Here is a 19,894-nt window from a genome sequence, read left to right as displayed (position 1 = left end):
CCTCAAGACAAATCCATTTCAGCTTTTTTAAAAATTGCAGCCAACGTCTCAGGAACTAGTTTCCAGTAGCTTAAAGTATTGCCCAAGAAGCTGATTCAATAGCTGTGGTCAGCGTTCGCTGGGTTCAACGTGTGCCTCTTGCCAAGCTGTATGTTCTGGGAAACGTTTAGAAAAATGATCAAGGAGCTGTAGCAATTCCCCCGGTGAAGGCAGGTGCATTAGGGCAAATGTGCTGCCATCAACCTCAGCCAGACCCCACCTGATTGCCTTCTCCATTGGACCCAGTCCAGAGGGTGGCCTGGCCTGTCAGCTTCCTCCTCCTTAGTCTCAGTATTGACCCTTGCACAACTCAGCAAGAAGGCTCCACCTATCAGGGCCAGATCAATACCTTTAGAGACCCTAAGCACTTAAAATATTTTGCTTCCCCCATGTATTTCTAATTCAAAATACAGTGGTACCTCGGGTTAAGAACTTAATTCGTTCTGGAGGTCCGTTCTTAACCTGAAACTGTTCTTAACCTGAGGTACCACTTTAGCTAATGGGGCCTCCCGCCGGAGCACAGTTTCTGTTCTCATCCTGAAGCAAAGTTCTTAACCCGAGGTACTATTTCTGGGTTAGCGGAGTCTGTCACCTGAAGCGTCTGTAACCTGAGGTACCACTGTATAAACAATAATAAACTGTAAAATAAAATTGTATTCTTTGAAATGAAACAGAACCTACAGTAAGATGGAAAATAATTTTTATTTTTGTATTCTTCCACTTTATATTTTTTTGGGGGGGGAGGAATCTCCTACTTTTTCTAATTGCAAAGTCCTTGATCAGATCCTCCAAACTAATCTTACGTAACACATCTGCTTCTGTACTTAGTAGAGATGAGGCGTCCAGCCTGCCTTGCTGCATAGTTCTGTTGGGATTTTTAATATACTTCAGCTGAGAAAATGAACACTCAGCTGATCAATTTGTGACCATTACCAGCAATGGAAAATGTCTGTGCTGCTCCCCTTCCCTAGATGCCTTAAGCACGTGCCTATTTTAGTTATTCCAGCCCTGCCGCCTATTATTGCCTTTTGCCCGGCCTACTGTTGGTCTCCCAGCATTCTGCCCCATCAGTCCCAAAGGGCTCCATCTACAGTGGTACCTCGGGTTACATACGCCTCAGGTTACATACACTTCAGGTTACAGACTCCGCTAACCCAGAAATAGTGCTTCAGGTTAAGAACTTTGCTTCAGGATGAGAACAGAAAACGGGCTCCGGCGGCGCGGCAGCAGCAGGAGGCCCCATTAGTGGTGCTTCAGGTTAAGAACAGTTTCAGATTAAGAACGGACCTCCAGAATGAATTAAGTACTTAACCCGAGGTACCACTGTACCATGAAATCCCTCTACGAAGAAAGGTTACGGCATTTGGGAGTTTTAGAGGCGGGTAAGGGAAGATATGATAGAGCTGTGTAAGGTTATGCATAGTGCATAGGGAAAGTGCATAGGAAGATGTTTTTGCTCCCTTTCTCATCATTCTAGAACCTGGGGCTATCCAATGAAGCTGAATCATAGAATTGTGGAATTGTAGAGTTGGAAGGCACCCCGAGGGTCATCTAGTCCAACCCCCTGCAAGGCAGGAATCTCAACACATGGTCGCCCACCTATTGGAAGATTCAGGGCAGGCAGAAGGAAGGGCTTTTTTACACAGCACTTAGTTAAACTGTGGGACTTGCTTGCTCCCCACTGGTGGCAGTGATGGCCACCAACTAGGGTGGCTTTAAAAGAGGACAGGAGAAATTCACGGAGGAGAGGGATATCGATGGCTACAAGTCTATATGGTCACATTCTCCCTCTACTGTCAGGAAGCAAACGGCCTCTGAATGCCAGTCACTGGGAATCACAAGTGGGGGGGACCTTTGCTGCTGCGTTTAGGTCCTGTTTGCAGGTTTCCCATCAGAATTTGTTTGGCCACTGTGAGTACAGGATCCTGGACTTGGGCTTGATCCTAAAGGACTCTTCTTTTGTCGAACCTCACAAGAGGGACGAGACGAAGCAGCAATCCCCTCTGGGCAATTGATCCGACTCGGCCCAAAGGTCAGCAATGCCTTTGGGGGAAGGATTGGGCCCCCCACTGACTCCACCTTGTTCACTGGCCGCTCAGATCTGGAGTGCAAGTGGTGTTGGGAGTTGGACGTGCACACATCCTGTCCTGCTGGAAGAATAAGTTCCTTCAACAGCTTCTGATTTTCCAGGCTGAAAAAATCGAAACCACCAGCCAGGGCCAGGAGCCAACAGAAGCCGCTTATCTGTATAAAGCTTTCACCCGACACTTCCTCCTCTGCGACTTGCTTGAGAATGCAAAGAGTCTTGTATTCCCTATAAAGATGTATATTTGAAAACGTTTGGGTTTTTTTCCTTTTTAAAAATCTTATTTTCCTTTCTTTTTTCTTTTTTTTTGTATGTTTCCCCCCCTCTTTTGTATATGCAATATGTACATGCATTTGTAATATGTACAGTGGTACCTCGAGTTAAGAACTTAATTCATTCTGGAGGTCCGTTCTTAACCTGAAACTGTTCTTAACCTGAAGCACCACTTTAGCTAATGGGGCCTCCTGCTGCTGCTGCACGATTTCTGTTCTCATCCTGAAGCAAAGTTATTAACCTGAGGTATTATTTCTGGGTTAGCGGAGTCTGTAACCTGAAGCGTATGTAACCCGAGGTACCACTGTATCTATATGGCTAAATCAAGAGAGAGAGAATGCAAGAGTCTCCAGTCCTCATGTTCCCCAGCTGAGGCTCACTTTCCAGCCTTATGGGCTGAAGAAAATAAAGCAAAAGCTCCTTTGCTTGGCCCAAGGAGCTAGGGCAAGCTATAGGCATGCCTGGTCATCTATTTAATGGGCTTAATTTGAGGACAGAGGTGATGGTGGGCAAATCCTTCTTCTGAGGGTAGGCAGTTTATGATTTGCTGAGGCCCACAAATTCAGAGAATAGGCAGACTTCAGGCTTGCAGGATCAACAAAACAGAGCCAGTGAAAGCTGTTCCAGTCAGGCTAAGGAAGTGCTGCCCCACCAATCTGTAGTCTTCCTACAGACTGCCTTCCACTTGCCTGCCTTCTGACTTACCAGCTGCCTAGGGGATGGCAGCAACTGACAGCTCCCTCCATCAGAGTTGTTGCCTGACAGAACTTGTCAGGGAGGAGGTGGAGGACAAAGCTAGAAAAGCCACCTCCATCGTTCTACCCGGACACTGAGGTCCAGCACCGAGGGCCTTCTGGCAGTTCCCTCACTGCGAGAAGCCAAGTTACAGGGAACCAGGCAGAGGGCCTTCTCGGTAGTGGCACCCTCCCTGTGGAACGCCCTCCCACCAGATGTCAAAGAGAACAACAACTACCAGACTTTTAGAAGACATCTGAAGGCAGCCCTGTTTAGGGAAGCTTTTAATGTTTGATGTATCATAGTATTTTAATGTTCTTTTGGAAGCCGCCCAGAGTGGCTGGGGGGGCCCAGCCAGATGGGCGGGGTATAAATAAATTATTATTATTATTATTATTATTATTATTATTATTATTATTATTATTATTATTATTATTATTATTATTATTATTATTATTAGAATTGGTTGGCTCTGCCTGCCATTGGATCTGGCGCCACCTACTGGTGGGCTCCCTCCCTTCAGCCCAACCAGTCCCAATGGGCACCAGCCACCACTGAAAAGAACCCAAGGTCTGCCAATCAGAGCTGGGTGCAAAATAATGGTTGAGGGGCAGTGCTGGCAGCGACCCAGAAATAAGGAGCAGGGTGCCTGTGAGCACATGCTCGGCCCAGGAATTTCTCTTTCTGACACCTGCTTCTCTTCTTTGCCTGCGCAAGGGCCAGATCACTCTTACCAAGGGTCTGAACTGATTCAATAATAATAATAATAATAATAATAATAATAATAATAATAATAATAATTTATTTGTACTCCGCCCATCCGGCTGGGTTTCCTCAGCCACTCTGGGCGGCTTCCAACAAAGATTAAAAATACATTAAAATGTCACACATTAAAAACTTCCCTGAACAGGGCTGCCTTCAGATGTCTTCTAAATGTCAGGTAGTTGTTTATCTGTTTGACATCTGATGGGAGGGCGTTCCACAGGGCGGGTGCCACTACCGAGAAGGCCCTCTGCCTGGTTCCCTGTAGCTTTGCTTCTCGCAATGAGGGGACTGCCAGAAGGCCCTCGGCGCTGGACCTCAGCGTCCGGTCAGAACGATGGGGGTGGAGACGCTCCTTCAGGTGTACTGGGCCAAGGTCGTTTAGGGCTTTAAAGGTCAACACCAACACTTTGAATTGTGCTTGGAAATGTACTGGGAGCCATGCAAGTCTTCTGCCCTCCTTCCATCTATTTCGTCTCTCTCCCCCCCCCCCCGCACCCCCTTCAGTGGTGGATTGTGCCCATTGCAACTGGTATAGCAGATGGCAAAGGAGCCCAAACTCTAAGTGGAAGTGGAGCTAATGATAAGCAGAGAAAACTGACTCAAGGTTTCTCCCCATCCTTTCCCCTACAAGGACAACACTGAGATTAAGGAGGAGGAACATCAGTGCTTATCCGGAGCACTGATAAGCAGTGCTAACCCCTGGGATGGATGTACGTAAGGAGTCTGGCATGTTGGGGTTGGCAGGATGCCTCCTAAGAACATTCAAAGGGCCTGGCTGCTGGATCAATGGCCCAACAAGGTCAGCATCCTGTTCTCACAGTAGCCAACCACAGTGCCCACCTTCGATTCCCAGCAACTGTTATTATTCAGAGGCATACTGCCAGTTCCGACGTCTCTGGCCTCTTATTTACAGAGTCCAGGGGGTGGCACTGCTTGCCAGCTTCCTCCTCAGTTTCACTTTTGTAAAATTCAGCAGAGAGGAGGAGGAGGAGAATGGGGGGGGGGGAGAGAGATTGAGTTGGCTCTGTCATTGGCTCTGGCGCCACCTACTGGTGGGCTCCCTGCCTGCCACCCCATTGGTCCGCACTAACCTGTGCTCTGACCAGCAGCAAGGACTCTTAATAGCGCAGGTATGAAGAGCCAGCAAAGACTCCAACTCCTATCAGCCCCAGCCAGCATGGCCAATGGTCAGGGCTGATAGAAACTGAAGAGGTGGTGACATAGGCTCCCCCATCCCTGGGTCAGTGTGATGTAGTGGTTAGAGCACTGGACTAGGATCTGGGTGACCAGGGTTCAAATCCCCACTCAGCCATGAATGTCACTGTGCAACCCTGTGAGGGAGGACAGTCACAGCCTCTCAGCCTAGCCTACCTCACAGGGTTGTTGCAGGGATAAAGAGGAGAAGCTCATATGCCAGCTTGAGCTCCTCAGAGAGGTGTGATATAAACCCAATTGCCTTCAGTTGCTGTTTGTTAGGTACTGAAGTTCTCACCCTGGGCCAGCAGGGGGATACTGTAGATAGTTCAGGTCCACATATGCAAATAAGGGATCGAAAGTGACGTTCAGTGATTGGATAGTTACAGGAAATGGTTACTGTTGCGTTCTAGTGGAGCTCTATATAAGCAGGCTTGCTGAAGCCTTCAGTTCAGTTCTGTTCTGGCCTGTGAATAAACAAGAGCTGTTTGAAGAATCGCTGTGTCGTCTGATATGTTCACCCACAACTTAACACTGGTAATGAGGATGGGATGGATGGACAACAGAGCACAGCCAGATGCAGCCACCCTCTGAGTGGAGCTGAATCACTGAACTGAATCACTGAGCAAAATCACTGAACAGAACCAATTCAGAGCTGACTGCTCTGGCTAGAGCACTGTGTTCCATCCATCGCCCTCCACGTCGGCATTGGAACCATGACTTCACTTGTGGCTCTACCGCCGTTTGCCCCAGCCTCTGAATCATGGGACTCCTACCTCGCTCAGTTCGACTGCTACCTCCAAGCCAACGAGCTGACGGAAGTATCACAGGAACGTAAGTGGGGCCTATTCCTCAGCCTCTGTGGGCCTGAGGTGTTCGAGACGGCCTGAGCATTGGTTGCGCCTGTAGCATATGTTCACCCACAACTTAACACTGTTGTTTTTGATTAGTCAAGAGGTATGCCAATGTTATTAACTAAACAAAAATGATCAATGTCATCATCTGAGCATGAGGCTCTTGAACAGGGGTCAGCAACCTTTTTCAGCCGTGGGCCGGTCCACCATCCCTCAGACCCTGTGGTGGGCTGGACTATATTGGGGGGGGAATGGACGTATTCCTATGCCCCACAAATAACCCCGAGATGCATTTTAAATAAAAGGACACATTCCACTCATGTAAAAACATGCTGATTCCGAGATCGTCCGCGGGCCGGATTGAGAAGGCGATTGGACCACATCCGGCCACCAGGCCTTAGGTTGCCTACCCCTGCTCTTGATCCTCAGGGCATAGCTGTCAACCTTCCCTTTTTTGCAGGAAATTCCCTTATTCCAGCACCGTTTCCCCCTGCTTCCCGCTGCTATCCTGGATTGTTAGATATCCCGTAGACTGTCTCCGGGACAGGTGAGGCTGCTGATCCCTTATTTTCAAATCCGAAAGTTGACAGCTATGCCTCAGGGTCGTGGGTTCGAGCCCCACCTGGGGTGAAACATTCCTGCATTGCAGGGGGTTGAACTAGATTGACCCTTGTCCCTTGTGGTCCCTTCCAACTCTACAATCCTATGATTCTATGACCATCTTGCCTGCCTGCCTGCTTTCCACAGCCCCTTCCGTTCTCCATAGAGAAATCACGGGTTAGGAGGACTTTTCCAACTCTCTTCGATCAATTGGAGAACCTCCAGCGAATATATCCCACCGCTGCCCCCTCTCCCCACTTTCCAATTTGGTCCAGGAGAGCGCCGGGGTCCCGTCGCCCCTTCATCTCCCCGCTGGCCAGTTCTTTCCTGTGGGCCCAGCCGAGCGCTTGAGAAACTAACTTTTTTTTTAAAAAAAGTAAAAAACAAAAAATCCCAGCTAGGCGCGAGCGAAGACAGCGCGATGCAAGACTTGTGTGTTTTTTCTCCTCTCCCTGCAAGGGAAATGACATACCGCCCTTCTTGCTTCCTGGGGGTGGGGGGAGCCCGGCCCCAGCAGCGCGATCGGGACAGGGCGGGCGCTTCTGCTGCTTTTGCTACCGCCGCCGCCTCCGCTCGCCGCTTCCCGCAAGTCCCCGGGACCTTTCTGGCTCCTTCATCCCCTGGCTCATTCGCCTGGCGAGGAGGGGGACCGAAAAACACGCGATCGCCGGCTCGAGAGCGCATGGAAGCGCGGCGCGGCGCTGCTCGGCCACCACCATGGACGGCTACCCGGAGCGCAGCCCCAACGGTGAGCTTGTGATTTATTCTGATTTTATTTTTGCTTTGCCCCGTGCAAAGATCCGACGACCTCCATTTCCTCCCCGTCAGGGGGAACTTGGGGAACAGGAGCGCGGAGGAGAGTTGCCTCGCGCCCTGACGCGAGGGGGCGCTGGAGAGAGGTGGGGCAACAGAAGCGGGGCGAGGTTGCCAAGTGGGTTGAAACGGGCGCAGCGCGATCTCTCCCCGCGACATCCTTGCTTCCCCCCACCCCCGGATGATGTCGGGTTGGGAGCGCAGAGGACTGGAGATCGCCTCCGCCCCGCGCCCAACAACACAAACGCGGATACTTGTGGCGTAAAAACAAACAAACACGTGGGTGAAGCTGCAACCCGCGTTCAACGTCCTGGAGAATTTAAAAGGGACACAGCAAACCTTACATCGGAGTAAACAAACGAAGGATCGAGTTGTCCAGCTTATAAACCTAGGCATGCTCACTTGGGCGTTAAAGCTGAACGCGCTTACTGAGTGGTAGACCCCATAGAACACAGTGGATTTGATATTATTATTATTATTATTATTATTATTATTATTATTATTATTATTATTATTATTATTATTATTATGCCTGCTCTGCTGCTTTTATGGAATAAACAAGCAAAGAATCCAGCTCCTCCAACTTGCAATTATTACTCCTTTCCAAGCACCTTAAAACCACTAGACTGTGATTTGCAGATGTACAAAGTTTCAGGGGGCATTGCTTTGTTGAGCAAGGGCGGATTCTGTTGCTGTTAAGGAGCTCGGAGGCATAGGGTGAGAGAGAGTCGTGTGCCTAGTGCATGCAGTGTATGGTTGCAGAGGAAATGTGGGTTGGTTTGGTGGGAAGGGTTTGGGAAGTACGCACTGTGTGAATCTCTCCCCGGGGGAAGCAGGAGGTTTGTGTGTGTGTCCCTGTGTAAATATACTACGTCAACATAGGAGGAGAAAAGTGTTGTGTATGTATATGTGTGTGAGATTCTGTGAGCAGAGTTTCCACACTGGAAATAACATGCAGCCTCTGTGCAAGAGCATTGTGCATATGAGGTTTGCCCATGTGTTTTTTCCCCTTCTTTAATCTGAGAAGCATGTGCAATTGTCTTGTGGATGCAGATTTCCACAGGTCTACAGTCAGCATGTTGGAAGACTCTGCCCTCTGTAGTACCTGTGGTTGCTGGACTACAACTCCCATCTACCCCTGATCATTGGCCATGCTGGCTGGGGCTGATGGGAACTGAAGTCCAAGAGCGTTTGTAAGGTCATGGGCTCCCCATCTCTGCGAAATGTCAGTGCTTTTAATATGTGATCCCTGGTAGGTTGGGACAAGATTGGTCTAGAACAGGGTACAGGGAAACTGTGACCCTCCAGATGTTGCTAGACATCTACCATCGGCCTTGATCATTGGCCATACTAGTGCGGACTGATGGGAGTTGGAGTTTAGCAGTATTTGGAGTTGGCACCAAGCTTTCCGACACACACACACACACACACACACACACACACACACACACACACAAAATATCCTTTCCACTTCTCCCCCAGTGTTTTGTTGTTTATTAGGCAGCAATGTCTACACGTGCACACTCCCCTTTGCTAGAATGACAGGCTGCCCTCTCCCTTCTAAAGCTAAATAGCGTCAATATTTATACAGTAATGCCTTCTAAAAGCACCAAAATTTCCTCCCATGTTTGTGCATGATAGAATCTTTATCCCTGCAAATCTACAGTGGTTTTTTCTTCCTTCTGTTCCTAGGCAAAGAACCTGTAGGGATTCTTTCCCTGCTTGGGATACATTTTTGCATATAAACAAATTCACTCACACCCTGACATACTTCTCATTAGTCCTGAGGCTTAGAGGAAGCCACATATTGCAACATCTGGAGTCAGAGTCAGTAGAGCAGGACATGACCAGTGTGGATGTGGGGCGGAGCTTCTACATTTTACGAAATCAGGAGCCACCAATTGAGTTCATCGCTTGCCCCCAAGCATTTAAAGCAAAACCCACCTCAAGAAATATTGAGAACTGTAGTTTGTTAAGTGTGCTGGGAATTGTAGCTCTGTGAGTTCCCAGGATTCTTTTAGGGGTTTATAGTGTGTAATCCTATTTGTTTCATCTTTATTTGTTGAGTGAGACATAAAAGCCCACCCTGCGTTTAGGGCCTGGAGTGGGCAACCCTTTTGATTTTCTAGGCCACTTGTCTTTTTTACAAAAGCAAGTATTACTTGTTTAATCATATTCATATCCCTCCCTGTCCTACGAAGAGCTCAGGTCTGCTGCTTGTCATATTATCCTGCACAACAACAGCCCTGAGAGGTAGGTTAGGCTTAGAAAAAATGACTTGAGCACGACCACCTAGTTTGCTTCATGGCTAAGTGAAGACACAAAGCTTTTTTTGTTTACCACCCTTTGACTACCCAGACCATGACCTGAGAACAAAACAGGGAGACTAGAGGGGTGATATGCACTAACTAATATGTATTAAGAGAGCTTCATTTGTGACTGTAATTTCGAGCGGCAGTTTTTCACTGGGGTTCCTCAGAAGCTTATCAGTGAGAAGATTGGTCAACAGTGCACAAGATTTCCTGTCTTATCTGTCATTGCTACCCATCAGATGTGCAGCTACAGAGGAGTATTTGGTGTGAGCAAGAGGCATTATCAGTTCAGAAGAAGCAGTTGTGATGAGGCTTAAATCTCTAGGCTAGTGCCCCATGTGAAATGAGCAGACTCATAGAACATATCCCAGAATCCTTTGCAACCAGCTGTGATTCAACAGGGAACATATAAGTTCCCCCAATGGTGGGAAGCTTTATAAAAAAAATCTCAACCCAACTGGGTTAGAAACAATAATGTTCTGCCTAGTTTAGCAGAGTAGTTAATAGTGTGACCTGGAAAGTCCCTCATTCAAATCTTGCCTCAGATAGTGTCTCACTACTAGGTGTAATTAGGCAAAACTAGAGAGATAATACAGGCCTACTTTCAAAGGCTGTTGCTTGCAGGGTATTACTTTACCAACATGAACAAAGAGCTCTGAACACCTGAAATACACTATATATAACACCTAATTTAGCCGCAGCTGAATCCAAAAACTAGCCCCTCCTTTTGCCAGTATAATGAGATTGCAGTCTCGTTCTTCGGCTTCCAACGCCAGGTGTGTTATATTGCCCAGGCTAGTCTTTCAAGTGGTGTGTCATAAATTGGGCCTTCCTGGGCAGGTTCCTGCTTTTGGTTCAAACATACTGGTGGAGAGTGGACTTCATGCTCAAAACCAAACTTTCCTGGAAAAGAGAAATTATGTTTGAGTGTATTGAGACACAACTGCCTTGTACATTTAAAACAGTATTCTACCACTTTGAACAGTAATGGCTTCCCCCCAAAGAATTGTGGGAACTATCCTTCATTAAGGATGCTGAGTGTTGTTAGAAGACCCCTATTCTCCTCACATAGCTACAGTTCCTGCTAACATTGTGCCTTGCAGCCAGAGTTGTGAAATCCAGAGCGGCTCAGTCTCCTGATTGCATCTCATCCTTCACCCTTTGGCCTACTTCTTTTTTGGCCTGCTCTGCCAAACATAAAGCAAGTCGGCAAGATCAAATTATTTCTTTTGGATTGAGTTATCCAGAATCAGTTTGCCACTCTCTTGTTCCTCCTTGCTTGCAGTTCCTCACCTGAATTCGGATTGTGCAAATGTACATTTTGTAAATGTGCATTGGAGGAATGGAGCAGACCCCTCACTCACTGAGTAAGGTGCCTCCCCCGACCTGCAAAATTGTGTAGATTGAATCAACCTCCAAAGTTATATGAGAGAAATAACTGAAGCAGTAGCAGATCACAGGAGTTTGAGAGTGTGTCAAGAAACACAGGCGCTACCATATACTAAGGTCACATCCACACCATACATTTAAAGTACATGACTTCCCACAAAGAATCCTGGGAAGTGAACTATAGTATGTGAAGGGTGCTGGGAATTATAGCTCAATTCCCAGAATTCTGTGGGGGAAGCCATTAAATGTATGGTGTGGATCTGATCCTGAGGCAATCCATTGGTCCACCAGCACTGTATTGTCTACACTGACTCGCAGTGGTTGTCCGGGGTTTCAGATGGGGGTTCTCACTACTTGTTTGGGAATACCAGGGACTGACCCTGGGACCTACTGCATGCCAAGCATAGGCTCTACCACTGAGCTAAGCCCCTTCTCCTGTGGGCTCTTTCTCAAGAGAAATATAGGCAATGCTGTCTTTGCAGAATTTGGGGTTTTGTTTTGTTTTTTGCCTCATTCTGCTCTCGATTTAAAGTCGTCTTCTTTGTAGTGGAAATAAGAGTTTGGTGGGTCTTATCCTTCTCACCTACAACAGACGGACACACTTATTAATTTACTCTTTCTCTCTCTCTCTCTCTTACACACACACACACACACACACACACACACACACACACACATTCTGTTCCCCAACTGGGTGCTGAGATAAACTGTGGGTGTCTTCGCCCCCTTCCTCTCTCCATATGTAGCCCGGCAACCAGAAGTGACTGAGCCAGAGATGAGTAGCTGGGAAAACCCCAGTCAGGCCTAACTCAGACTTGTGAAGGCTACAATTGCAATATATATATATATATATATATATATATATATATATATATATATATATATTAAGAATTTCAAAATGAGTTTAAAAAAAAAATGTATCTGCAGTTCTTGGGAAAAACGGACACCTAGTTATGTCACCTGGCACAAGAAATATTGTGGTTTAACACATATAAAGACTTAGGTTTGCCACATAAGAATTTCAGAATTGTGGATGGGTGGGACATGAATTTATTAATAAAATGAGGACACTTTTTTGCATCTGTGGTGCTGGGAGTGCAGGGGGGGCGGCAGCACCCAGTTATGTTGCTTGACGCATAAAGTGTTGTGGTTTAACATCTATGGAAACTACATTTGCCACAAAAGAATTTCACATGGGGAAACTCCCCCCTTTTAATCAGTGATGTTTTTTAAAAAGGGCACACTCGGTTATGTTGCTTGGCCTGTGAAGCATTGGTGTTTAACACATAACGGATACTTATTTTATTTATGTATTTACGTACTTATTTATTAGACTTATATACCACCCTTCATCACAAGATCTCAGGGCAGTTCACAAGATAAAATACTTTCCAGTCTAAGATGCTGTGCCATTTCAGAGACTGGAAGTATATATATAGTTGACAGCCTCAATTTCAAAATGACTTGGTTCTCTTCTCCACCCCCTCTGAAGCCAAGGAGAGGCTTAGGAAGTGCCTGTCCCCGAAGGTTTAATTCCTGAGATGAGCACCTTGCCCAAAAATGTCACCCAACGTGTTTGGCGGGGAGGGTGGAGGGCGTGTGTGAGTGTGGGGGCGATTTTTCTAATGGAAACTGAAAGGCCCAAGAGGGAGCAGGAGGATGCTCTGGCATTCCATGCACACAGCACACCAGGGCCTGGGCAAGGCTATAAGGCTCCTGAAATCCTGCATTTCTTTATTGGTTTTGGGGTGTGGAGCAGGGAAGGTGTGGTGTAGAATTCCTCAGAGTCAGGCCCTGTCAGAAGGTGAGACCAGGAAGCAGAAATTTGAACTAAGAACCTTCTGCCTTATTCTGTAGACTGGGGTGGTGGATCATCAGGCCCAGGGGCTGAATTTGGCCCTTAAGGACTCTCTATCTGGCCCTTGGAACTCTCCCAGACTGCACATCTTCTCCTTAGGCTGCATCCTGAACTGGCCTTGCTTCATACCCCAAATGGAATTTTTTTGGATGGAATGTGCCCTTGAATTCTGATAATGCTTGCCTGAATGGAGGATAAAGTGGGTGTGTATGTGCAGAAGCAAGTCTATTGTACAAAGGTAAAATTAACATTTATTGCTCCGCCTACCTTTGCTTCTGGCTCCACCCACTGCTGGTAGTGGCCCTCGGTAGGCTGCCTAGAAGAGAATGTGGCCCTTGTGTTGAAAAAAACTTCCCTACTCCTGCTGTAGATGCCACAGGGCACTATTCTTGAAAATATGTGGCTGAATGAGGATTTGAACTTGGAATGCAAACTTCCCATTCTAACACTGACCATTGGTCTAGTCTGAAATTTCAGTGGGCAGGCAAGGCCCTCCTGCCCTATTCCTTCCCCTTTTAAGTTGACCATACTGGGGGCGAGGGAAATGTGAATTGAAAAGGTCACAGGAAAAAATGCCTTTTTGTTTAAGGGTTTTTGGGGGATGAGTGTGCAGAGGAGAAAAATATGGACAAAGCGGAGCCTGTTTGGGCTATTATTTATCTTTAAAGCCCATCTGATTTCTGTGTTCCTCAGCACAGAGACGAAATAAGTCTCAATTTTTTTTTGTACCAGCTTCTCAGATCCAGGCTTCTTTTGAGTCCTCTCCACATCCTCTTTTTGTTGGACAGAGGCCTTCTTTACCACCCACTTCTCAGTCTTTGGTGGGGGGGGGGGTAGCTGAGAGAGAGGAAGGAGGCGATGTGGTTTCATCAAGGGGGGTGGTATATCCAACAAGAAAATAACCCCAGCAAGTCTTGCTCTTTGGCTCAGGCTGGAAAACACTTCGGTCTGCTTCGTCGCATGCGGCAAGATTGCCAGCTCCCTCTGTTTTCTTTGTATAACTTCCAGCTGGTGTGTTTGGTACCTTGAAGAAGAAGGGGAGGGGGGAATCGGAATACTGCACTATTTTATATTTGCATCCACTTCCGTACATTGCGAGCTATTTATGAGCCATTGAGAGTCTCTTGCTCCAGAATGGCAAGATCTGGGGTACAGCGAGATCCTCTATGTGCAATTTCCTTCTCACTCTTGCAGTCCTTTTCCTATAGCCTGGATCAGGCGTAGGCAACCTAAGGCCCGTGGGCCAGATGCGGTTCAATCGCCTTCTAAATCCGGCCCGCGGATGGTCTGGGAATCAGCGTGTTTTTATATGAGTAGAATGTGTCCTTTTATATAAAATGCATCTCTGGGTTATTTGTGGGGCCTGCCTGGTGTTTTTACAAGAGTAGAATGTGTGTTTTTATTTAAAATGCATCTCTGGGTTATTTGTGGGGCATAGGAATTCATTCATCCCCCCCCAATATAGTCTGGCCCTCCACATGGTCTGAGGGACGGTGGACCGGCCCACGGCTGAAAAAGTTTGCTGACCCCTGGCCTGGATCATCCATGTGAAGTCCCCATCAATGCCTTTATCATCTCTCTCTCTCTCTCTCCTATAGCCCACCTTTTTCTCTAAGTTTGATGTGGCATACGTGGTTTTCTCCCTTCTCATTTTGTCCGCACAACAACCCAGGTTAGTTTGAGAGGCAAACTACAGATTTGAACCCTGGTCTCTCCCAAGTCCGGATCTGACATTCTAACCACAGCACCCCACTGGCTTATGTTTATGCTTTTGTTGAGATGGGATGTGTCACTGAGCTGCAACAAGGCCTCTTACTTTCCTGGATGGAGAGAGGGGAGCATGTGTATTGAAATCTCTTCTGCACAGCTGGAATGAACCATGGTTGAAGTCATATCTATTGCTCCACCCACTTTTGTCTTTAGCACCACCCACCACAGGCATGCAGCCCCTGGAAGGCTGTTAATGGGGGAAATGTGGCCCTTGGGCTGAAAAAGGTTGAGGGAATAAAATAAACTTACGGTTTCTTAGTCCTGGCAAACAAAGCTATTCTGAATACAAGCTTATATGTGGCCATTATGGAGTTGTGAGGTGTACGAAATGAAAGTCCAATAGTAGCACTGAAGAAGCAGCAGGAAGAAACCAAAGCCTGAGAGAAAAGCAAACTGCTCAATAAGGAATCAGCAAGGGAAGAACGCATTGCCTTGCTGACTCCTGCCACCACAGTTACAAGTGTCATTGTTTTACTCCCAACAATAAGAACGTACCAAAGCCAGGGCATGTTGTTTGCTGAGGCAAAGTCTCAGCCCAGACAGGAAGTATTTCCTAGTTGTTTTCCATCAAGGAGACCTTGGTTGGCCAGATATGCATTGAAGAAGAAGAAGAAGAAGTTACATCACTAAAAATGGAAGATGACAGAGGACACAAATTTGCATAAAATCTGCAAAAGTATAGCTGCAAATTGAGAAATAAGTAAATAAAAACACATAGCACTTGCCTGCCTGCTCAGTCTACTGAAGAGCTGTGTAGCTAACTGTGGGTTGGCAATTTCAAGGCCACTCCTAACATCCCTTACTGTGGTTCCTTACCTTTAAACCAGACTTGGACTGGACAGCCCTCAAATAGAGGTCAGTTTAGAGAACTGTCCTCTGTAAAGATGTGCTTTTTAGTTTTTTTGGGGAGGCTTTTAGGTCCAGAGAAAAGGCACATAATTAGGGGGGGGGCAAGATAAAGGTGTATCAAATTGGTAGATGGCCTGGAGAAAGTGGCCAGGCCTCTCTGCTTTATGCAGATAGACAAACTAAGGTACATCTTCACACAACACATAGCTAAACTGTGGAATTTGTTCCTGCGAGATGTCTACCAACTTGGAGGGGAAAGGTTATCAATGGCTATGTTCTGCATACTCTTAAGGAGCCAATATAGCTCTGGATATCAGTTGCTGGGAACCGCAAGTGCCAAGAGTTACTCTCGCACTCGGGTCCGGCTTGTAAGCTTCCCAGTTGGCCACTTTGAGAACAGGATGCTGAACCAGGTGGGCCTTTGGCCTGCTCCAGCCACCCTCTTATAGGTTATGGGAAAAGAGTAGTAAAGGGTTAAGCCATCTTGTTGTTGTTGTTTTTTAAAAAATAAGGTTTATTAAAGTTTCACAAACAATAAAAAGTTTCAAAAATTAAACATAAAAAACTACAAAAATGAAAAAATACAAAAATAAAACACATAAAGAATACACAATAGAAAACAATAGAAAACAGCTAACAGAAGAAGAAGAGGAAAAAAGAAGAAAAAAGCAAAAGCAAAAAGCAAAACAGAAAATAGGTATTTTCATATCTTATACTTCATTCACTAGTTTCTTGACCTCCTCACACCTCCCTTTTTGTATTCCAGTTCAAATGTTTAATTCAGCAAGTCCTTACCCTATGGCATTTATCTTCACTCAAGATATTAACCTATTATAAATATAATTTTTCCAATTGTCAATCCCTATTTACATTTTCTTAGAAATCTTTTTACCAATACCACTTATTTTCCATCAGACATCGTTTTAACCTTTAACATTCATCCCTTTAACATTCATTAATTTTACAGTATTTCTGTAGATAGTAGATAAATTTTTTCCATTCTTCTTCCACCGACTCTTCTCAAGGGTTAAGCCATCTTGACACCCGTGGTCCTCTGCGCCTCCCACACATCCTTAGAGCACCCAGGGGGGCCGGGGGCCCATGTTGTGCAGTTGACGGTGGCGTCAGGAATGTCTAAGGCGGGAGTCGCTTCCTCCCAACTGCCACTGTCCTCCGCTGCCAGCACAAACAAGGCTGGCTGGGCATGAGGCAAGAACTGGGCTTGCTGCCTGCACAATGTGGGCCAGAGGACCTAGCTTGAACCAAGCAGGCCTCTCCTCTCCTCTCCTCTGCCTCCCTCCCTCCCTCCGTGAACTGTGGCACCCCAGGACGGGCCTTGTGCGGGAAACCTTAACCATCTCCCCCTGCTGTGTTAATTATAGACACTTGTGACCATTGTGGCTTCTGGCAAAACATGCGTGTGTTTAAATGCAGCAAATAAGGGCCAGTTCTTCTTGGTACAGGAACACACAGACTCTGGAGCTACACAAAAGCCGTCACTCGGAGGAACGCTGCAATCTCCAGCGCTGAAACAGAAAAGCTGCTCCTAGGGGTTTTTTTCATGTGGGGGCATGTTGCTATTATTGTAGGAGAGGGGAATCTGGGGCCTGAAAGTGGCCCTTCAGACCTCTCCACGTGGCCCTCTAAACGCTCGCTGGCCAGGCTCCCTCTCCACAGCCCTCACTGGCTCTGCTTCACAACCTTCTTGAGTTTTTTCCCTCTGGCTGGAATGTATCCTTGAACTCTGATAATGCCTCAGGCTTCTCTAGATGGAGGATCGAGGGTGTGTGTGTGTGTGTGTGTGTGTGTGTGTGTGTGTGTGTGTGTGTGGAAACTGGCCTAGTGTACAAAGGGAAATTTTACATTCACTATTGCACCCACTTTTGCCTCAGACCTCGCCCGCCACTGGCATTTGGTTGCCCAGGAGGGAATGTGGCTCTTAGGGTCAAAAACCTTCCATATTCCTGATGTAGGGCTGCCAGTGTACCTGGTGTTTGTTTTTTATAGTAATGTAAACAGCTCTCTGCCCTGAGGACGTTACAGTCTGAAGTTGGAGGAACTGTTTTGGCACTAGGTTCAGGACAGACTTGTTTTTGGTTTTTTTAAAAAGCCTTTCTTTGGCGCAATGCAGAATTAACTTTAAGAAATACAAAATAAATCCATGCAGCATTCATCTAAAAGTGGCTAGCCCACATGGGACCCTTCAGACACAGAGACAGTATGTACCTACATAACAGATGCTGAGGACAAGCAATGGGGGAAAGGGGCAACCTTCCTTCTCTGCTCATAAGCTTTCCAAATGCATCTGTCTAGTTGTTGATTCGGAAATGGCATGCAAAAGTAGAGCTTGGTCTAGTTTCTAGCAAGGCAATGCTTATGATACCTTAGGAACATGGGTAAACTCTGACTCGGGCTGTTTGTCCATCTAGTTCAGTACTGCCAACACTGACTGGTAGTGGGTCTCCGGGGTTTCAGAATTTGAACCTGGCACCTTCCGCATACAAAGCAGATGCTTTCCCACTGAGCTACAGCTCTTCCCCAGTACAGTGGTACCTCGGGTTACATACGCTTCAGGTTACATACGCTTCAGGTTACATACTCGACTAACCCAGCAATAGTACCTCAGGTTAAGAACTTCGCTTCAGGATGAGAACAGAAATCGTGCTCCAGCGGCGCAGCAGCAGGAGGAGGCCCCATTAGCTAAAGTGGTGCTTCAGGTTAAGAACAGTTTCAGGTTAAGAACGGACCTCTGGAACGAATTATGTACTTAACCTGAGGTACCACTGTACATTATTAGATAGATCCCCAATTATAGATGAGGTTAATGTGGCCTAACCCTCTTACGGGTGTGGGGAACATTTGGCCCTCCAGATGTTGCTGAACTACAGCTCCCATCAGCCCCAGCAAGCATGGCCAGTGCCCTGGGATGATGGGAGTTGTAGTTCAGCAACATCCAGAGGGCCAAAGGTTCCCCTTAACCTGCCCTCCTGCATTTTAAAAGCACGGGTTCTCAAATCTAATCGCAGCTCCCTCCTTTGGCAGGTGAGAACCTCCTGGGTAGCAACACTATCCTGCGCCACCCGGCCTGGCTCACTGACCTCGATTCCCGACTGCGGAGCCAAGAGGAGGAGCTGACGCTGGTGAAGTCGGCGTTGGCAGACGCGTTGCGGAGGCTCAGCTTCTACGACCAGCAGATCCCTCTGCTCAGGCAACAGCTGCTTGAAGGTGAGGGTGTCAAGAGTCCCAATAGATGGGCAGCTATCTATTTGTTGGTTTGTTTCATAAAAATGTATATACTGCTTGATTGTTAAAAAAAAGGAAAGACCCTAAAAGCAGATGGTAGCTTTTAATCAGAAGAAAGGTGCATATATACAGGTGAGGGGAGGTGAACCTTCCTAACTGTACCTCCCTGCTCTTAGGTACACAAAATTACCGTATTTTTTGCTCTATAAGACTCACTTTTTCCCTCCTAAAAAGTATGGGGAAATGTGTGTGCGGCTTATGGAGCGAATGCAGGCTGTGCAGCTATCACAGAAGCCAGAACAGCAACAGGGATTGCTGCTTTCACTGCACAGCGATCCCTCTTGCTGTTCTGGCTTCTGAGATTCAGAATTTTTTTTCCTTGTTTTCCTCCTCCAAAAGCTAGGTGCGTCTTGTGGTCTGGTGCGTCTTATAGAGTGAAAAATACGGTATTCTCTTCCTCTCAGGTCAGACACCAGAAGTGAGCCATGGAGAGTGAGAAGTGCCTGGGGTAATGGAGAAAAGTGCCTGGGTGAGCAGGGGGGTAAAGTGGAGGTGGAAATCCCTGCTTCATGTGAAAATCAGACCCCATCCTCACATGGCAGGTTGCTTATAGCCATCAGATTACTTCATGGGAATGGTTGCTTTAATTCAAATTCCTTTTTCACTGCAGCAAATTCCGGTCTGTCAGATACCAAAGATCCTGCACTCCTTCCACAGGACAATGGTGCCTTCTGGAGCCTGCCTGCTGCTTTCTCCAATGATTCTTTCAGGTACTTGCCAAGGGATCTTGGGGGGGGGGGGAATTGAGGCCCCAGCAAAGACTGTGCTTATGGGACCATCTGCAGCTAACTCCCAAACCATGGAGGCTAGTCTGTTAGGGCCTGCCAGCCCTCAGCCAGCTCCCACCTGCCTGCCATCTTATTGATAACCAGCCTAGGAAGGTGGCCCTGCCTGTTTCCTCCTCCTCAGTCACAGTGTTACTCATTGTAGGCAAGAAGGAGGATTAGTTGGCTCCACCTGCCATTGGCTCCAGCTCTGCGTACTGTACCTGAGAGTGTGGAAGTAAAAGGAGAGGAAGTGCTGTATAGTGGTTAACTAAGTGTGGTGGAGTGAA

The 19,894-nt window shown here is 47.0% G+C and overlaps 1 protein-coding gene and 1 long non-coding RNA gene across 2 annotated transcripts in view; one reads left to right on the top strand and one right to left on the bottom strand.

Annotated features, from left to right (window-relative positions):
• The first annotated feature begins 7,121 nt into the window (after positions 1 to 7,121).
• Positions 7,122 to 19,894, top strand: part of EML3 (EMAP like 3) — a 37,512-nt gene continuing 24,739 nt past the window's right edge. Inside the window, exons 1-3 of the mRNA XM_081173277.1 lie at positions 7,122 to 7,294; positions 18,580 to 18,762; positions 19,451 to 19,550. Of these exons, the coding sequence (XP_081029403.1) occupies positions 7,264 to 7,294; positions 18,580 to 18,762; positions 19,451 to 19,550 (314 nt within the window). The 5' untranslated portion in view covers positions 7,122 to 7,263. The remainder of the gene's footprint in view (positions 7,295 to 18,579; positions 18,763 to 19,450; positions 19,551 to 19,894) is intronic.
• Positions 8,529 to 15,950, bottom strand: LOC308575037. Its single transcript, XR_014002682.1, has 3 exons — positions 15,505 to 15,950; positions 14,938 to 15,065; positions 8,529 to 10,574 (listed from the first exon to the last, which is right to left on the bottom strand). It is a non-coding gene; the product is annotated as an uncharacterized lncRNA (long non-coding RNA).

This window comes from Podarcis bocagei (assembly GCF_964188305.1).
Source record: "Podarcis bocagei genome assembly, chromosome: 16".
NCBI classification, from domain to species: domain Eukaryota; kingdom Metazoa; phylum Chordata; class Lepidosauria; order Squamata; family Lacertidae; genus Podarcis; species Podarcis bocagei.
This window is presented reverse-complemented; position numbering and strand designations above follow the sequence as displayed.